The 19,671-nt window shown below is 35.4% G+C and overlaps 1 protein-coding gene across 3 annotated transcripts in view; it reads right to left on the reverse strand.

Moving 5' to 3' along the window:
* Positions 1-19,671, reverse strand: part of LOC587593 (sorting nexin-13) — a 69,187-nt gene that overhangs the window by 11,244 nt on the left and 38,272 nt on the right. For 2 of the 3 annotated variants that reach the window (XM_011684702.2, XM_011684705.2), the window contains 8 exons: positions 13,626-13,798; positions 11,382-11,529; positions 10,619-10,731; positions 9,102-9,195; positions 7,708-7,913; positions 5,737-5,841; positions 1,474-1,641; positions 11-131 (listed from right to left, as the gene is read on the reverse strand). In XM_011684702.2, coding sequence (XP_011683004.1) covers positions 11-131; positions 1,474-1,641; positions 5,737-5,841; positions 7,708-7,913; positions 9,102-9,195; positions 10,619-10,731; positions 11,382-11,529; positions 13,626-13,798 — 1,128 coding nt within the window. The remainder of the gene's footprint in view (positions 1-10; positions 132-1,473; positions 1,642-5,736; positions 5,842-7,707; positions 7,914-9,101; positions 9,196-10,618; positions 10,732-11,381; positions 11,530-13,625; positions 13,799-19,671) is intronic. The other variant, XM_030992362.1, reaches the window with a different exon arrangement.

Below are 19,671 nucleotides of genomic sequence, written 5' to 3' on the forward strand. Positions count from 1 at the left end.
AATGACTTACTTGCATGTGTGATGTACGCCATGATGTGTGGTTTGTTGTTGTCAATGTGACCAGGGGTCTCAAGATCATTCAGCTGCTCTATAGATCCCTGGCTACCCAAAGACGATAGGTCTTCTGATGACTAGATCATAGTAGAGCGGGAGAAAAATTGAGAAATGTTACAGTAAAGAGCACAACATATAGGTAGACACATGGTTCTCACTAGAGTAGTGCAATATTGACCTTGATGCTCATACCGTGGAACCTGCATATAAAGATAACTCAAGGGAGACAAGAAAAGTGGTCTTCATAAGGCAGGTGGTCTTAAGAATAGGTTCTTTAGTACAGGTTTCATTGAGAAATGCTGTTTAGCGGCAACAGAAAAATGTATTCTTTCTAGACAGGATGTCTATTGGTCTCTTGCTTCCCAGAGATGATAGGTCGTGGCAGTGATACGAGAGGAAAATGGAAATATCAGAAATCACAGCAAATGAATATACCTTAATTAACGTTGTATAAACCGCCCTCGTGTATTAACCGCACCCCTCTTTTTTTGCTGTCGGCAGCAAGCCAGGTCCGTGTTAAAAAGCCCATGCGGGAAGGCTTTCATTTAACTGCGAGGTGCAGTTGAATATGTAAGATCATTAATGTAAATTAAAAAAGAGTAGAGGACCTAGGATAGAACCTTGTGGTACGCCGTGAAATAGAAGAAAAATTGGAGGAATTATTATTATAAACTACATATTGAGATCTATCAGAAAGATTACTTTCAAACCAAGAAGACAAACAAATTTGAGTGTTGTTCTAGTTTCCGAGTGGTGAGTCAACACACCCAATTCCTGAGCTGGGAGACATTGCCAGGCGTAGCGCCAGATGGAGGGGCATAAATCGAAACTTTAAAAAGACGCACCCCCGACTTTGAATTTTTTTTCGCGGCAAAAAAGTTCGGTTAATACAACGTTAATTATGGTACATGTCTTTGTCATTTATTTTCATTCTCGTGGAATAAAATCCTAAAAGCAAAGCTCATTTCCATGGGGCATCATGTTTTCAAGCTTTATTTCATTTGCATTATAATTTTGTTTAACCATTCTATAATCTCCTTCCTGTTTTTGCAGGAGATGGCAAATCCCTCCTTTGACTAGTTTTGCCAAAAATATCCAGCACTGAATTTCTTTGTGAAACAGGATATGTACATACAGTGTTCACACTGAAAACATGGAACCTAGAAGAGTTAAACTTCAAAGTTTGAACCTTGTGAAGAACATTGACAGAACTTCTCAATTAATTCATTGCTATTTACATGTATACCTGAAGTAAATATATTAACTTTCTTTTTGTTTCTTTTACAGAGAAGAAAAACCGACTAATACTGTAGTAATACCCAAGAAAGAAAAAAAACTTAAAACATGGACTTTAGTTGCCTCTCTCAACCTGGGTGATTGGGTTAGGCAGACTGTGGGAGGGAGGGGGAGGGTACTCACAGCCACAGTACTGTTGTCAGGCGATGAATCAAGCTGGACGGAAGCATCGTCTCCTAGACGGGCTGAATCATCATCTTTGAGTAGATCCAGTTCTGCCAGGCATTTCACATAGCTAGGACTAAGCTTGAAGGCCGGTAAGAAACGATCCTCTTCTAAAATGCTGAACACCTACAGACAAGATATGCATATCATAAAGATGAGTGACATTAAAGACTCATTCAGAAATGGTGTAGTAAATTGGGGCATTTTTTGTCTTTAAAGGTATTACTAAATAAATGGAATTTGCACCCCACAAAGGTCCTATGCATATTCACTGAGCTCTGTGTTTTAAGATACAGAATTGTGTAGTGTATTACACTTACATCATAACAAAGAAAAACAACAAGACAGATGTGAATGTGCCTTCAATATCAGAGCTGACAATATTTGGTTTTTGTAATCAGGGAGATTTGGGGGAAGTGAGTAAGCCATTCTGGGTAGGGTCCAGAGGCCCTCTTGGAGCTCCAGGTTTTTAGCTATTCTGACACCTATTTTGGTACAAATTTTTAATGATATTTGGATATTTTGACAGTAATTTAGGGTATGATTCATAAGGAATTAGTGTTTTTATTGTAATTGTAATTGAAAAATTGTCAACAAAATATGACGCCTTTTCGCATAAAAACAAGCATCAAATGGACTCTAACTAAAACCATATTTTTAGCTTATCAAGTACACTTCCAAAAGGTTTGTACTAATGCATTCACATTTAGATGTTTGCAAAGATCATGAAAATATGATATCTACTAGACTATGGTAGATCAAAGAAATTCAACATGAAGTCGCTCACACATGTGCAAGGTTACACTTAGATAACATATGAAACTCACATGAAATGATAACCATAGGGATTTTTTTTTTTTTAATCCTAAGAATCTGGGAGATTTGTTATGTGTTGTCGGGATATTGGGAGATTGGTGGATTTTCCAGGAGTCTCCCAACAAATCCGGGAGGGTTGGCAGCTCTGCAATATGCCTTCACCTAAATTCAGTTTAGATCACGACTTGAAAAAGTGTCAAATGTGCTTGACCTCCGAGAGGATTTGGATTCTGCAGTTCAGGGCCCCGTCTTACAATAAGTTGATATCAATCGCAACTATGTACAAATTAGAGATAGGAGACTGCAAACTTGCGATTGTTTGGAGGACTTGTGATTGATTTAGATCAATCGTAACTCTTTGTAAGACGGGGCCCAGTGGTCTAATGACTTGCAGTTAAAGTTCAACAACACTAAATATAAAACCTTTCATCTTGGGCATGGAAATAGTCATGAAACTTATAGCATGGATGGTAATACTCTACAGAAGAGAAGGATCTTGGCATTCTTATTGATCCAGAATTGAAATTTCATAAGCATGTATCTCTTGCAGTCAACAAAGCAAATAAAATGCTTGGCATAGTCAAACAAACTTGTTCACATCTGAATGAAGAGACACTTCCCATCTTATATAAATCTCTCATCAGACCCCGTCTGGAGTATGGGAATAGTGCCTGGCATCCTAAATTCTTTATGGATATCAACAAACTTGAAAGGGTGCAGACACGTGCCACTAAGCTACTGCCAAACTTAGCGAACAAATCATATGAACACAGACTCAAGCATCTGAAATTACACTTATTTGTATATATACGAAAACTAGTGACATGATTCAAGCTTATGAATTTCTGCATGGTATTAACTTTTGCCAATTAGACAAGTTCTTCACGATGCACCCATCCTGTGAAACCAGAGGTCCCTCATTGAAAATTTTCAAGCAACAATACAGACTCAACCTCAGAGGGCACTTCTTCAGCCAAAGAGTTATCAACGAATGGAACAATCTGCCTCAGTCTGTGGTCACAGCACCAAGTTTGAACATCTTCAAAAGATTAATTGACAACTATCGGTCAAAATTTCAGTATGTTGCGCGTGATCCATCTCTCTAGTGTGCCCTCAAGTTGTTTTGTCTGTTTGTTTTTAAACAACCATTAAAAAGAAGCGACCGGAAGACCGACAGGACTACCTTTTCTTCTGTATACTGTTGATGTTGAATTATTCTTGGAATATCACAATGACAATCAAAAGCCTCTAGGCTACTTACATGTCAATTGATCTTTACGACATTTGACTTGACAATTCCAAAATCTGCACAATAGTTACACGTTTAAAGTTCACTGCTAAAAAAGCTTTAAATGGTCATAAATTTGGTCATAAAAAGGATAAAGAAACCTTTAATTTCATGTAAATTAACTTGTTGACCTTTGAGATTTTACCTTATTTTACCCCAAATCTGATCAATTTCTTTCACTATGGATGGATGGACGGACAGACGGACAACCCGAAAACATAATGCCTTTGGCACCACTCTCAGTGGGTGGTGGTTAAAAAAGGTTCACAGTGGCATATCTGAATGAGGCTTCATAATAACCCCATATGATAGTTTTAAGTTATCAAGCCGAGGTTGTAGGATATTCTTTGACAAATGTTTTAGGAGAGTGAAAACACACATTAAAATACGATGCAGCAGCTGTTGAATGAAGTATGAAGAAGAGTCCATCTTTTTGTAACATAAATGTGAAAAATGTGAAAAAATTCCTAAGGAGATAAGACAAAATACAAATATAGTTTTGAAAGATACTTTTTTGTCTCCAGGTGTTTGGTACAACCAGGGAGGTGAAAGAAAAGGAGGCGAAACTCTTGTAATTTATTCAAACGCATTCTTGAGTTCTAAAGCGTAACAATGGGATGTGTAACATTCCACTTGGCTTTGAAGTTCCATGCTCCGAACCGCGCTTCCACTGCGGGGAATTTCGGAAGCCAGGCACCAGTTTTACATTTATTACAAAATATTAAATTACCGGCAAAATTTCAGTGTAAATCAAAAACTTTATATGGGGATTTTATTAGGAATAGTGCATCAAACAAATTTTCAAATTTAGAACTCCGTCCTTCCTTTAATTTGTATGCCAGAGTTGGTAAAAGAAAAATTACATCCTGTCAAAAACTCAATATTTTAGGATGATGCGCTAATTTGTGCATGCTTTAATGTCCCGTTATTTGATCCATGATTTACAATCTTCAATAACATTAAGTTTGCTAATGCGTGTTTTCGCGTGTTTTTTGTATTTTTCCAAGTTTAAAAAAGGATGAAAGTACACAAGTTTGTGTTCGCTTGTTCTACTCTTTACACATTCAACAATGGATGAGAAATCATTGGAAGGGACAGCGAACAGTTGCAGTGATACCATTTTCTGATGTAGGAATTCTAAATCCTGAAATTTCATGCGCTCTTTTATCTCACCACCTGGTCAACAGTTGCAGATTAGCGCATAACTTTTTGGCGGCTTGGAGCATGGGGTCAAAGGAGAGCGGCTTGATTCCTGTCCTTCTCTATCACGTCCCTGGTACAACCCATATCTAACATAACTTTACTACAACAGGACCCGAGTTTAACCCTGTTCATTACACAAAGAACAGGCTTATCTAAAAATGTATTGATTATGTTTGTGCACATACATATAATCAATTTGTCAAACGTATACCACAGGATAACTACATGGAGCGCTAGCAGCTTGCCTCCTGAAATGACATACCAAAAGAAATTTAAATAATGTTTGACCATTATACAGCTTAAAGGCTTAATAGAACGGTTTCTGTAAAGGACTTTCCCACATCTTACATCATATTAGCATTTTCTTTCTTCATGCATTTCAATGTACATGTTGGGTCAAGATTTCTGAATTATGATATCATGGAACGGATTAAAGAATGAAAGGGAAACCATGTTATGCAAATTACAAGGGCCTATGATCCTTAAAGATAAAGTTGAGTTCTGGTCATGCGATTGCATTGTGAAAGAAATGTTGTGGAATCGATCAGAAAAGTTCGATCATCTAGCATACAAGTATTGGTGTGTACTGCAAGGTTCTGAAATCATCAAAATGATAAGAAATTTGGCCAGTCTTGGTAGTTTATACAAGCACTGTACACAGAAAGATGTATTTGGGACTACACAAACATGTGGCCGATTTTTATGATATTACATGCCACAATTAGAATATTAAGGCATTTGAAGAGCCATGATTTTCAGGGAACATTTTTTATCTGACTCTCTTCCACACTTGCATAATACAATAATAATGCTCACAAATTATTTGTTCACCTCTTCCCAGAACTCAATCTTCTCTTTAAATGTGCAATATAAGAAAATATTCTTCTAATTTTACCAGGAGATGGAGTTCATACCTTCTTTTGAGCTTCATCGAAGACAGTGTCAAGTGAAGTTTGATTTTTGATTCTCTGATGAGTTCTCTTGACCAGTTGACTGTCTAACTTCACCCTATTGGTTGCCTGGGAAATATCAAGATAAATAAATGAAGTGTTCAACTCTCTTTTGTTATGGCACAGGATAATATATGAAAACATGTCAAACTTTGAAATTACCACTGAAGTATTCTTTTTTTTCACAGGCTAAATATCTAGCTTCACTCTGTTTGTTGCCTATGAAGTATCACAATAGTAAATACGTCCAATTTCACTCCGTTGGTTGCCTGTAAAATATCAAGATAAATAAATATCATCTGAGGAAGTGAACAGTGTAGGTCTTATTCATTACAGCATAGGACAATAGATGAAAGCATGCAGCATTCACTTGCCAAAGCTTTGACTTTGCCACTGATAAAATGCTTTCACCAGCTATTGTCTTTACCCTATTTATGGCCTGAGAAATATCAAAATTTGATAACAGAATTCACTCATGGAATCACTGTGTAATGCAATATATGAATGAAAGCCTGTGGGATTCATAATTTCCCCAAATTTGTAGCAGAATCAGCAGAATCTTTCTTTCTTTTGACCAGTCAACTAACTTCACTCTGGTGATTGCCTGAGGAATATGAACGTATAGAAAGGTTGTCATCTGAATCATTCAGACAAATAAAAATCATCCCTTTCATTAACATTTTCACTGCATGTCGGCTTGGCCATACGTAATGTTTTATTTTTAATTATTTCATTCATGTAACTTTTGAAATAACATGTCACAACAATTGAATACTTAAGATTATGCAAGCAAACTTTTCTGCAATTTAACCTACAATCCATCAGCTGATAATGTTTAATTGTATCACCAATTTAAAGGCCTGAAAATTTATACAACATTGAAGGGCCATGTCACCAAAAAAAGCGAAACAAAAAGAAACAAAAACATTTTGATCTTAAGGTTTGGAGTTCTATGCTAAGGCCAAAAAAAAAAATTTGTTTGGTTGTCCTCGATTGCTTTTTTTGGAGTAGGGGCGGGCGGGCGGATTTTTTTTTTTTTTTTTAATTCATTTTTTGTGTGTCTTTTTTTGATTTTTTTTTTCCCCATTTTTTTTTTTTTTTTTTTTTCCCCCCATTTTATTTTTTTAATAATTTTTATTCCATAAAAAAAAATAATTGGGATTGTCAAGCATTTAAACAAACAAAGTTTATAAAACACTTAAATATGGTAAAAGACTAGTTTAATGCACAATGAATATCAAGACCAACACAGAAAGTATTTTGGGCTTTGAAATACAGCACCTTTTAAATCTCCATTGTACTAATTATAGCTACTTGTGCCCTTTATGTAGCAAACAATTCCTAATCGGTGACCATTGGTCCCCCATGATCCTCTTTATCTTATATTAACTGAGAGCTGATTTGATCTGTCCAGTGACCTTGCAGGGTGGTCTAATCCCTCCTGTAAACTAGTACAGATGGGCTTTAAAATGAGTTTAAGAATGCTCAGAACCTGATTTGAATGAACGGCATTTTGACATAGAAAAATAAAAATGGCAAGTTTAATAAATACTGGACCCCAGTTGATCTGTTATTATTGTATATTGTTGTATGTTGGAAGCTTGTCGAATAAAAATCAATCAATCAATCAAATGCGTACTGAAAAGACCAAACTGGCAACGGACGCATTTTGATCCTTGCAAATGCATAAAATGGTATGTTTGGCATTAAAGATTGCTTCCTCAAAAAAAAAAAATTAAAAAAATTGAATTACAAAAAAAAAATACGAGCGGCCCGAAAATGACGAGCGGGCGGTCGAGGACAACCAAATGATTTTTTTTTTTGGCCTAATATACTACATTCAAATATTATTCTGTGAAGATATTTCAAGTTCAAATACTCTCTCAAAGGTTGAGCATCAGACTACTTCAAAAGTGAAATTTTTGAAAAACTTACATCTTCTGCAAGATACTCTGTAAAGATGTTAAGGGCTGCTGAACGAAGCATCTCCATGACGACAGATTCCTTGTGAGGGGCGCCATCGCCTGGTTGGACTTTAGCCAGTTGGACGGCGGAGAGCTGTTGTTCAGCCATCACTCGGTACCCCTCCACCGTGTGCCAGAAGAAAACATAGGACTGGCAGTTCTCTTTCCTCATGAAGTCTGTTTCCATCAAAAGTTTGAGAAGATTGATTGGATGACATAATGGTTACTCATATAAAGTCAAGACCCTTTTTGGATCTCAACAAGCAATTTATCTGATGAAAATAGCTCTTTGGTGAATTTCACACACAAGAGAAATTCTTGATTTCAACCCTGGACTTGGCACTACATGTACATCTAACCCCAAACTCACATGTACAGTTGAAATTGATCTATAAAAGTACCCAATCGCAATCCTAATCATGACCCTAACTCTTCTTATTCTTTTTCAAGGCTAGAGCAAAGGTTAGATTAACATACATAGTACCGGTAAGTAACTTCTACAGTTCCACCAACAATTATTCTAAACAAAGTAGGATCAGGGCACACAGATTTTCACTACCACAAGAGTTCACACAGAACTTCTGTTTGGTGGGGAAAAAAAGCATTTGGCCTTTATGATCATCAATAATATTTAATCTTTACATTTGACATCCTATAACTTTACAATGTGGTAACAGTCTGATCCGAGTTCCAAATTGTTAAGCTTAACAGTGAGAAATGACAATTTGTATGCCTCCGTTTAGAAGTAGCCAGAGGCATTATGTTTTTGGGTTGTTCGCCTGTCCGTACTGTATGTCCGTCCCGTCATGGGGTCTGGTCATGTACCGTAAATCTCTGTGTATAAGACGCACCTGTCTATAAGACGCATACCTATTTTGGGGGCCAAGACAGACAAATTTTCCTCTTTAGAAGTCCAAACAGAAATCCAGGCATAGAGGTAGTGTTGTTCTTGTTTCAGAGTGGTGAGTCAACACACAGATTACTGAGCATGGTGCCAGGTGGAGGGGCATAAATCGAAACTTAAAATATATATTTTTTAATTTTAAAAAAGATTTTTTTTTTTTGGCACCCGACTTTTGATTTTATTTTTTTTTCGGCGGGAAAAAGTGCGTTTTATACACGGGGATTTACGGTATATGAAAAATAGCTTGTAAACACGATATTCTGAGAACCTGTTAATGGATTAAAATCAAACTTGAATTTGTAAAATTGCTTCTGTTTTGGTTTGTAAAATCGCTCTATGGCGGAGGTATCATTTTCGACTGCATACAGTCAAAGATCCATCTAGTTCTTAGTCAATCTAGTATTTCTTGACAATACGCAAAGTCCTTGTAAATGCTTAGTTTCAAATGTCACATGACTCACCAATGAAATACGCAAGTGCTATGCTGTTGACGAGGACGATGTTGAGAGGCAAGGAGTAGAGCGTCTTAGGATCAAACGACTGATCTTCATCATCCTGGAGTGACAGAAGGATGGAGAAATGTATGGATGGATAGATGGATGAATGGATGGATGGAAGAATGGAGGGAAGGGTTGATGGACGGATAGAGAGAATGACAGATAGGACGGATATATGGATAGAATAAGCGATGGATGGATAGTTGAAGGCATGAAATGGTGGCTTTTTATTGCTTCAGCACTCTTATACAATCATTTGACTACCATGGAAATTGCATGAAATTTACCTCTGAACAATTTTTAGAATAAAAAGTACATTAAGTTGGTAAAAGTTTATAGTGCAGTATGTTCTCCATTTATCTATTGCTGTCCAAAAAACCGAGGGTTATTTTGCATCATATCTTCTTTTTTCAAATTGATGTGCGAGCCACCTTTCTGTTCATATTATATGAAAGTTATAGGTTCATCAGTAAAATCTAATAATCACTTGCTTGTTTGCTTTTATCTAGGCACAAGAGCTATTTTTAATAATGTGTATGTTGTCTATTCCCTACCCTTCCTTCTTTTTCCCCTTAATTAATTGATTAAACAAATTGCATTGGCTGTGAAATTATTTGGAGAAAGACACAGGATGGAAGAAAAAAAAAGAGCAAAACAAATACACAAATTCTTAATCACGTGTAACCTGACAAACAACATGGTAACAGAACTCATGTAATAACAGACACATTTAAGATGTCATTGAATTTAATTGATCTAAAGTAAATTGAAATCGAATTTAGGTTTACTTTAAATTTCATTCATACTGCAATAGAACTGAATCACAATAAAGATACATGTTAAGTGAATCCAAACTGAAATTGAATTGGAATATTACTGATAATAATAATAATAATAATAATAATAGGCATTTCTATGGCGTCGTCTATCTAGAAATTCTATTCCAAAGCTCACTAATTATTACCCCGGCTGTAATAGCCTAGCAGCATTTCAAGCAATTAATTCCTGCCAGGTACCCATTTACCTCACTTGGGTCGAGTTTGGCAAATGAAGATTAATGCCTTGCCAAAGGACATTAGTGCCGTGTTGGGATCGAACAACGACCTTCGAATTTCAAGTCAAGTGCTTATTAACCACTCGACCACGACACTGCTACCTGATATAATTTTAAAATAAAGTGTGTAATATATTGACCTCATTTTAGGGTAAACTGACTTTAAAATGAATTAAAACTGCATTGAGTGTTGTAATGATATGAAAATGAATCAAATTACAATTGTCCTGATAAAAATTAAATTAAAATGTATTCATACTGAAATTGAAAAACAAATGTAATCCAACAGAATTGAAATTGATGTATACAATACTTTAAATTGTATGAAATCTCAGTGAAAATAAATTAGAATTGAAATGAAATTGAATTGAAATTGATTTGAAAAGAGGGGAATAATTGCAATTCAAAGTTTACTGATGAGACTTACCACCTCTTCTGCTGCATCCAAGTCTTCACCAGACAGTATTCTGTTGATGGTATCTGAACACATCTGTCTCAAGAACTGTAGACTCTTCAGCTGCGTCTTGGCATCTACACCTTCTGTTTATACAATTCATTTCATTTTTATTGAAATTAAATTTTAAATACATTGGTTTATGAATTTCATACAATTTTCAAAGTGCTCATGAAATATCCACATTGTCTACTTTACCATTTGAAAACAAAATCAATTGAAATTAAAGAATTATGATTGATGTGGATTATTGCTCATAGAATAATACTGAACTTGATAGCTGACCTGTAAACAATGCTGTTCTTTTGTTCTATTTCAAATTGTGAGCACACAAGAGTGTTTAATCTTGGCAAAACAGCTTGTCCACTACTTCATTTGTTGTTACATAGATTGACACCAGTAAATCAATGCTCCAGCATTAATTTCTCTATGGTCACTTTCTAACAATACTCAAGGTCCTGATGTGTACCCTGGACCAAATTCTTACCCTACAACTTTTGGGAAATATAGCAATGGCAAATATTCCCTGAGCCAATGTCGGATTCCTTTGAAAGCAACGCAGAATAGCATAAGTATAATTGTCTCTATCGACTGTTTGGCTACATGATAAAAGCACATATTCCATTAAAATATTGTGAAATAAAACTGGTTACTTCAATAATATTCAAGATCACAAAGAAATAAACTACAAATAGACATAACTGCATAACACAAAGACATCACACTATTTTCTTACCATCTTTCATCAGTCTATTTGTATCTCGTGACCGTTGCTTGTATATCTCATGGTCGACAATTTCGATCATGGCCTCCAGTTCGTCGATGTTTGCCGCTGTCTTTATTGTAAGTAGAAAGGCTTCTGTTGTGAAAGTACTGTCTTTACACTGTGGGAAAACAAAATTACAATTATAATTTACTGCTAGTATACAAATGATTAGTCCACAATTGATACAAATCATATCCCATGGGAAATAGACTTCATCAGAATAGAGAACAGAATGTGATGCTGAAAATTCCCTGCGAAAGCTAGAATTGGTGCAGTCACTGCCAATTTTCATGTACTATACATGTAATTCTTTCAATCTCTATTACGCATGGAAACTTGATGATAAATGGACAGATGATGATGATGATGATGATGCTGATGATGATTAGGCCTGGGACAAATACTAAATTTACTATTTGAATATTCGTGCAAACAGGTATTCAAATATTTTGAATAACAAGTTTCAAATTCAATCGTGCCAGAAGCACAAGAACATGCCAATGCAGTGGCTGGTGCTGTGTCCGATGCAGTGGCTGGTGCTGTGTCCGATGCAGTGCTGGTGCAGTGTCTGATGCAGTGGCTGGTGCTGTGTCCGATGCAGTGGCTGGTGCTGTGTCCGATGCAGTGGCTGGTGCAGTGTCCGATGCAGTGGCTGGTGCAGTGTCCGATGCAGTGGCTGGTGCAGTGTCCGATGCAGTGGCTGGTGCTGTGTCCGATGCAGTGGCTGGTGCTGTGTCCGATGCAGTGGCTGGTGCTGTGTCCGATGCAGTGGCTGGTGCTGTGTCCGATGCAGTGCTGGTGCAGTGTCCGATGCAGTGGCCGGTGGTATGGCACTGATTGATATGCCACATGTATATTGTTTTCTCACACTTTAAAGAAATATCTTAAAAGTCAATTGTTACGGAAATGTTTAAGAAAGGCAAGAAGTCGACTTGAGTTCTGGCTCACGGTAGAGTCTATTGATCTAACTCACTCAAGCTTGGTCCAAAATGCCTGATATAATGATATCAAAATGATTACCAAACAATTAGACTGTCCAAAAGACAATTACGAGATAGGATTACTGTAAGGTGATATAACTTATTTAGCCAAACAATACTAAGGTGTTGCAATGGTAAAAAATTCAAGGGTAAACGGTCATTCATACTTTCATTCTTGACCTCATTCTTGACCTCAAACGCAACAATCGATCAGGCTAAAGCTGCATGCGCACACACAAGTGAAACACCCATCAGAGACAAATATTTGAACAGGATTACCATGCATTAATAATTCTTACAATTTACTAAATGCTCTGAGTGTCATTATAATTGCCATACTGTTTAAAATCAAATAATTACTTTCGTCATTACTTCAAATTTTGGAATTGAACTGGCAAGCCACATTATGCATGCGCACACACTATTAAACAAGACACAGAAGTACCTGACGAAATAGGAGAAAAAGGACTACCAAAACAATGAAGAAACATGATAATCATGAAGTAATGATTCTTAAATTTGATCAACCATCTAATGTGTCAATAAAATTGCTATACAAATTCAGAATCATAGAAATATACAATGGTAATTGCTTCAATATGGGGATTTGAACTTGCATGCCACATTAGACATGGGCACACACAAATAAACAAGCCACAACATGCAAGAAAATATAGACTATAGGATGAGAACAATGATGAAAAATATCAAAGACAATCCAGGTGATAACAACTCTTTGTGATTATTTCTGCACTTAGGATACCACTTTACAGAACGTTTGCCTGGTTAGGCCCCATTTTGCAGTACTTTCTTGACGTTTTAAATCCAAATGTCATCATGAAATTTTATATATTCAAATATCAAAATCAACATTCGCTGTTGGGTGAATATTCAAATAGTGGAAAAAGTGTTATCCGAGTGCCGATAAGTTATTTGAATAGTTCACATTTTAGTCCCAGCCCTATTGATTATGATGATGATGATAATGGTGATAATATAAATGATGATGGTTATGATGATAGTTATGATGATGATGATAATGATATGGTAACAACAATAACAACGGCAATGATAACGATAATGATAATGACAATATAATGATTATTATGATGATGATGCTGCTGATAACGATGATGATGAGTGATGGTGATGATAAATGATAGTGATAATGATGATCTGAAATTCACACACTTTGTCAACTTCTTTTATAGCTAAGAAATGCAGCATTACTTACAATCCATATGATGGTTTGGTTAATATAATCAGGATCTGTGAGCTGTTCAATCATCGATTTGATCATCCCATTGGCTATCACTTCCCGTAGCACGAAGCAGAACGGCTTACTATGGAACTCGTGATCCGGAATCAGCAGAAATAATAAGATTTCAGAAATGGCTCGAAGATATTCTGTGAGAAGGCGATATTGAAACCATTAAATTTGAGAGATGGATGTATCATTTATACAGGTGGGCAATTCCACGGTAACGGAAGGACACTCAGACAAGATTTTTGAACTTCAGGTTCATACTAAAAGAAATGTTTTATTAGTATGTATTAAACTATGGGGAACAAAATGTGTTTCAGTCAAGTGGAAAGCTTCATCAACTTCACAAAGTTTGGATAAACACTAATTAACTGGAAAAACCATGTCCATTTTTATGTCCTTCCGTTACCGAGATAATTAATATGCACATTCTTAAACTACTTAACTATAATGACAATTTTTGGGGGGAGAATTAAAGGCACTTATATAGGTATTATATCTGTACTGTTTCACATCTTATACTAATAAAACAGTTCTTTTAGTATGAACCTGAAGTTAAAAAATCTTGTCTGAGTGTCCTTCCGTTACCGTGGAATTGCCCAGGTAGATCAGAAGATATTTCTAAATAAATAGCATAGCACCCCATTTATGGCATTCTTTTTGTATCCATTCCTAAGTACAACTTAAAGATGGGAAGTTAGTAAGATTCGAAAACAACAATTCAATCCAGAACTCTTTTTCAATTATGTCTAAAAGAGCTTAAACGGAAAATGTGACTGACCAGTTACCACACTATTACAATAACAATATTTAAAGGTACTATGTCCCATTTGCAGGCAAAAAAATGAAAAGGTTAAATTCCAACTGCATTTGAAAGATAATACTAATTTAGAACTTCCCTAAAAAAGGTGGGGCTTGAAAATGTCTTCAAGTGGGAAAATAATGACTATTAGTTGTCAAATCGACTTTAGGGCTATAGAGCCCAAAAGTAATAGTCTTGATTTTCAGACAATTGTACCGAATGGTCATACATGTACGTTTTATGCTGCGAAAAGATTCAATCAGTTTAATCTTGGCCATCAGTGGGTTATTGATGTAGACAAATGCTCATGTACCCTTTACAACTCTTTTCATGTATGTTATTACCAAAGAAGAAAAAAAGCCAGTCAGTCACTCAATAGTGTCTGACAGTGAAGTCTAGCAAGTAAATGGGTTTCCTTGCATAATTTGAATATGAGGACACTGCTAACGTTTAAATTTCACAGATAGGACATACATGACGTATTCATAATTCCTGCAAAGTTCTACAGAATATGAGGTTGGCTGCAAAAGGGACATAGTGCCTTTGAAGCAAGATAATTATAATCAATAATATTGTTTTCTTGTCTACTGCTAAAAATATACCATGGCTTTAGCTAACCTCACATTATTCAACAAAATCCTTCTTTCCAGGTAGCACTTACAAATGGGTGGAAAGTGACAAATGTAGATGAATGTCTAGCCTAAGAATATTGATGGCTTAAACCCATGACTCTCTATTTTAAGGCAAATTTTAAAACTATTTGACTGTGACAAAATTAAATAGCGAGTTACCAGGGATGGAGAAAAAAAAATGTGAATTCTCTTTTTTTTATATAAAGAAAAGATTTTAAAAGATTGAAATTACCACCTTTTTCTAAAAATCATTTTTTAATCGTTTAAAAATCAAGGACACATGCTATTAAAACTTGTTCGCGTAGCTCCAACTGTAAAGTAAACAATCATTGAAAGTAAGAAACCAGTAATAATTTGGGTATAATAAAATAACTTGGTTTAAAATTGTATTGATTTTTTTATTGAAATAATCTATATAATTGGCCATAATTTCCAGAATTAATTGCATAGGACTATGTACTATAGTGGATAAGGAAAGATCATGTAGGCCTCAAGCATATCAAAATCGCTACTTTGCTTAACTTGTTTATTTATTTATTTATTCAGTTCTGATATTTATACAGGGTGGCACATATCACCAATTTGGTGGTCTTCCATGAGGCCCTGTTTAGTAAGAATAAAACAAATAACAGCAGCAAAAACAAAATAGATAATATACAAGCATATAAACAGGTAAAATACAAATTCATTGGTATCCCCATGAAATAACTGATTATTCAAGAATTATCCTTGATCATTACAAGAAATATGTGAATGGAATTTTCAATTTAAATAGAAAATGCTTTCTTTTTTTAATGAAAACAAGTCAACGCAAAGCGTAGCATCCCCTCGCACGGTACAAATGACCTATATACGTCAGAACAAGTTACCTCCAGTGGACTATACTATTATATTACTAGGCAAGGAAGTTAACCACATTTTCACATAATTCTTTTTGCATATTTAATGGGCTATGACTTTCACCTTTGACCTACATTCTCAGAAATCGAACTTAGGCTGTACATGTATTTTGATACCATGTACCTTCATATTAAATTTCATTAAAATTTGTCAAACATTACTCAAGTTATCGAATGGAAACCAGATTCACATATTTAATGAGCTATGACTTTTGACCTACATACTTCGAAATCGAACTTCGGCTGTGTTTTGATACCATGATCCTTCACATCAAATTTTATTAAAATCTGTCAAACAATACTAAAGTTATGGATCTGAAACCAGATCCGCATATTTAATGAGCTATGACCTTTGACCTACATACTCTGAAATCAAACTTGGGCTGTGTTTTGATACCATGATCTTTCACATCAAAATTCATTAAAATCTGTCAAACAATACTGAAGTTATGGATCGGAAACCAGATTCGCATTGTGTTTTTATACCATAAACCTTCATATCAAATTTCATTAAAATCCGTCAAACAATACTAAAGTTATGGATCGGAAACCAGATTCGCATATTTAATGAGCTATGACCTTTGACCTTTGACCTACGTACTCCAAAATGGAACTTAGCCTGTATTTTGATATCATGTATCTTCATATCCAATTTCATTAAAATCCGTCAAACATTACTGAAGTTATCGATCGGAAACCAAATTTGTTACGAACGGACGGCAGCGTTTCTATATCCCCTCCAACTTCGTCGGCGAGGGGATAATAAAATAAAGAACAGATGATAACCACGTATTTAAAAGAAAGAAAAAAAATTGATTGAAAACGTTCATTTTGTAATCTGATATAGTTTAACACACAGGATACCAAAATTGTTGGTACGGTATACATATTTACACTCAAATACACTTAAATTGTTTACAAGATAGCTGAAAAATGGATACATTACATGTATGCATATGATATAACGATAACCATGTCAACCAAATTTAATAATTTTGCAAATAGGAAAAATTGGTTAGCTTCGCACGAATGCATTCAGGGTTGGAAAAAGATAGTTGAATCAGAATTTATAAATATTTACATCAGATTTTGTTTTCAAATTGAAACCAGATTTTTTTTTTCATCAGATTTTTCTAAAATTTCAATCATTTTTTTTTTTTAATCAAAGAGATTCAAATCTATCACTAAAAGGAAGAAGGTGGCAATTCGATATAATAAACAAACAAAAGAAGAAGGAAAAAGGAGAAAAGAAGTAGCAAAAGGTTAAAAATAGTCTTCATATGAGATTGAGATTGTTGATTTGGGCACAATTTCCACAATGTTTAGACCTGCAGTAATAAGTTTAGGGAAGATCATGATGGCCTCATGCATATTAATAATTTAAAGGCTAAATTGCCTAATAAATGATAATAAGAATGAATTTTGTTTGTTTGAAAAATGTTCCACATACAATGGAGAAAAAAAAAGAACGAAGCATAAAAAAATAGATCTTTGACTGCATGCCAAAACAGAAGCATTTTTAAAATTCAAGTTTGATTGTAATCCATTAACAGGTTCTTAGAATAACGTGATTACAAGCTATTTTTCATAAATACATGTATGACCCTTTGATCTTTGACCTCATGACCGTAAAACCTAGTAGAAAAACAAAACTAGACTAGAATTGGTGATTGCTGATGAATTTGTGATCTGCAACAGCTCTGAAAAGACGAAGAAACAATCATCAGACAGCATCTGAGGTATAATCAACAATCAGAACTTCCTTTGGCCTTTGTACACAACATACCAAGCTCAATATTTATATGAAACAATGACATCCAAGAAGGATACTAGCATCACAGAAACTGGACAATTTCATATTGTAGTACCTGTGAGTTGAACCCAACAGGTTGTAATATGGATTTTCTCATTAATAAAATTCCACATACTCTCAGCTACACTACTACCCATATTTTTCCCGGTGATAAGGCCGCAGCGCCGCATAGGCCGCACCCCCAACTTTGAAATTTCAAAGAGGGGGAAAAAAAAGAAAAAAAACAAAAACAAAGGGAAAAAAAAACGGACAAAACAAAATAATCGTAATTTTCTAGTAAAACACTATTTTTTTTTACAAACTGATACCAAATTCATCAATATTCTTATAAATTACCGGAAGTTTTGGTGTCCAATATATACCCCTACCACAATGTACGGTGTAATGCGAAATCGCATGAAATGGATTCAAAGTGGCGACTTCGGCTGGATGCAATTGCGTTCGCGGCAGCTCCGTTAAACGGTCCCTTCTTTTACTTTTGCAATGCATTGGCAAAAAATTAGATCAAGATCTATCGGCAGATGTTGTTTTAGGAAGTTTATTTTCATCTTTGTGTCAACAATGCAAGTTAAAATTGTCGGTAAGATTTGTGGAAATGTCCTGTACCATAGTGGTAGTTACTTTGGCAGCTCGGCTATGACCAGGGTAATATGTGTAAAGCGCCATGAGCGTCACCTGACGGATACCGGCGCTATGTAGATAACCATATTATTTATTTTTTATTTATAGTTATTGTAGTCCCATATGTACTAATTTGTGCTGTTTTTTCATAGTTTTGACTTGCGTTTTTTTTTTTTTTTTTTACTCTTCCGCCGCAAAGGCAGCACCCCGACTTTTTGATATTTTCTCTTCCAAAAATACTGCGGCCTTTACGCCGGCAAATACGGTACATACTAACATTAGGGGGAAATAGGCGATGAACAACGGCGATACAGTTTGATGAACATCAACAATGATATCAAAAACAGAGCTGAATATCATGAAAATGATGGAATTTAGAATTCTGACTTTGAAAGGCCATAAATGACGTCACTAAGCAAAGTATGGTCAAATGAGACATGAAATTGTAGGGCCTATCTCTAGCTCGTACTCTATCCGAATAATGAAATGAATTTGAGGGTTCATGGACTTGTTTAAGTGCTATCATGAATTAACCAGAAGCATATTTTCGAAAATGTGGTAGATTTGGTAAATGTAGGCGAGCGTAGATTCTATTTTTAACGCGCACATATGACATTATTGTGCGCCAAGAGTGCCATTATGTTGGCAGAATTGTGTGCAATATAAATGTAGAATTATTATTAGTATTATTATTTAAGGTCAGAAAGGAGTGAAATTTGGGAAATTTGATTAGGGAAGAATAAAAAATCTGATCCATTGAAGTAAATGCCATTTCTACATTCCATACACAATCTGCCTGTGATAACACATGCACGTGCGCAAGGAGGGAGAAGAACTAGAAATATTGCAATCTGTATTGCCGTGCAATGCGAATGTATCCCCCAGCAGTGGCAGCGATTTTGTGTCATCCTTATGTTCGAAGGAGGAACAAAGATCCCCTCTCACCTCCCTGAAACGTAGAGATCACCACTAGTGGCTCAGATTTTTGATCAAGACTAGTAGCAGCATCACCAAAACAATATGTGTGTAGATTAGAGTATAATGCATCTCTGTAGAAAATTTGAAAGATCTGTCAAGAAATGTGGCAGTTAGAGCGCATAAAAGACAGCCACCAAAATATGAACTTTAACCACATAAAAGACGGAACGATGAGGGCAGCATCGCCCAAAAGTGTAGATTGTACCAAGATACATTTCTAATTCTCTAAACAAAATTTGAAAGAAAACTGTCAAGAAATGTGGCAGTTAGA

This window comes from Strongylocentrotus purpuratus, unplaced genomic scaffold, assembly GCF_000002235.5.
Source record: "Strongylocentrotus purpuratus isolate Spur 01 unplaced genomic scaffold, Spur_5.0 spur5_contig_846, whole genome shotgun sequence".
In the NCBI taxonomy this organism is placed as follows: Eukaryota; Metazoa; Echinodermata; class Echinoidea; order Camarodonta; family Strongylocentrotidae; genus Strongylocentrotus; species Strongylocentrotus purpuratus.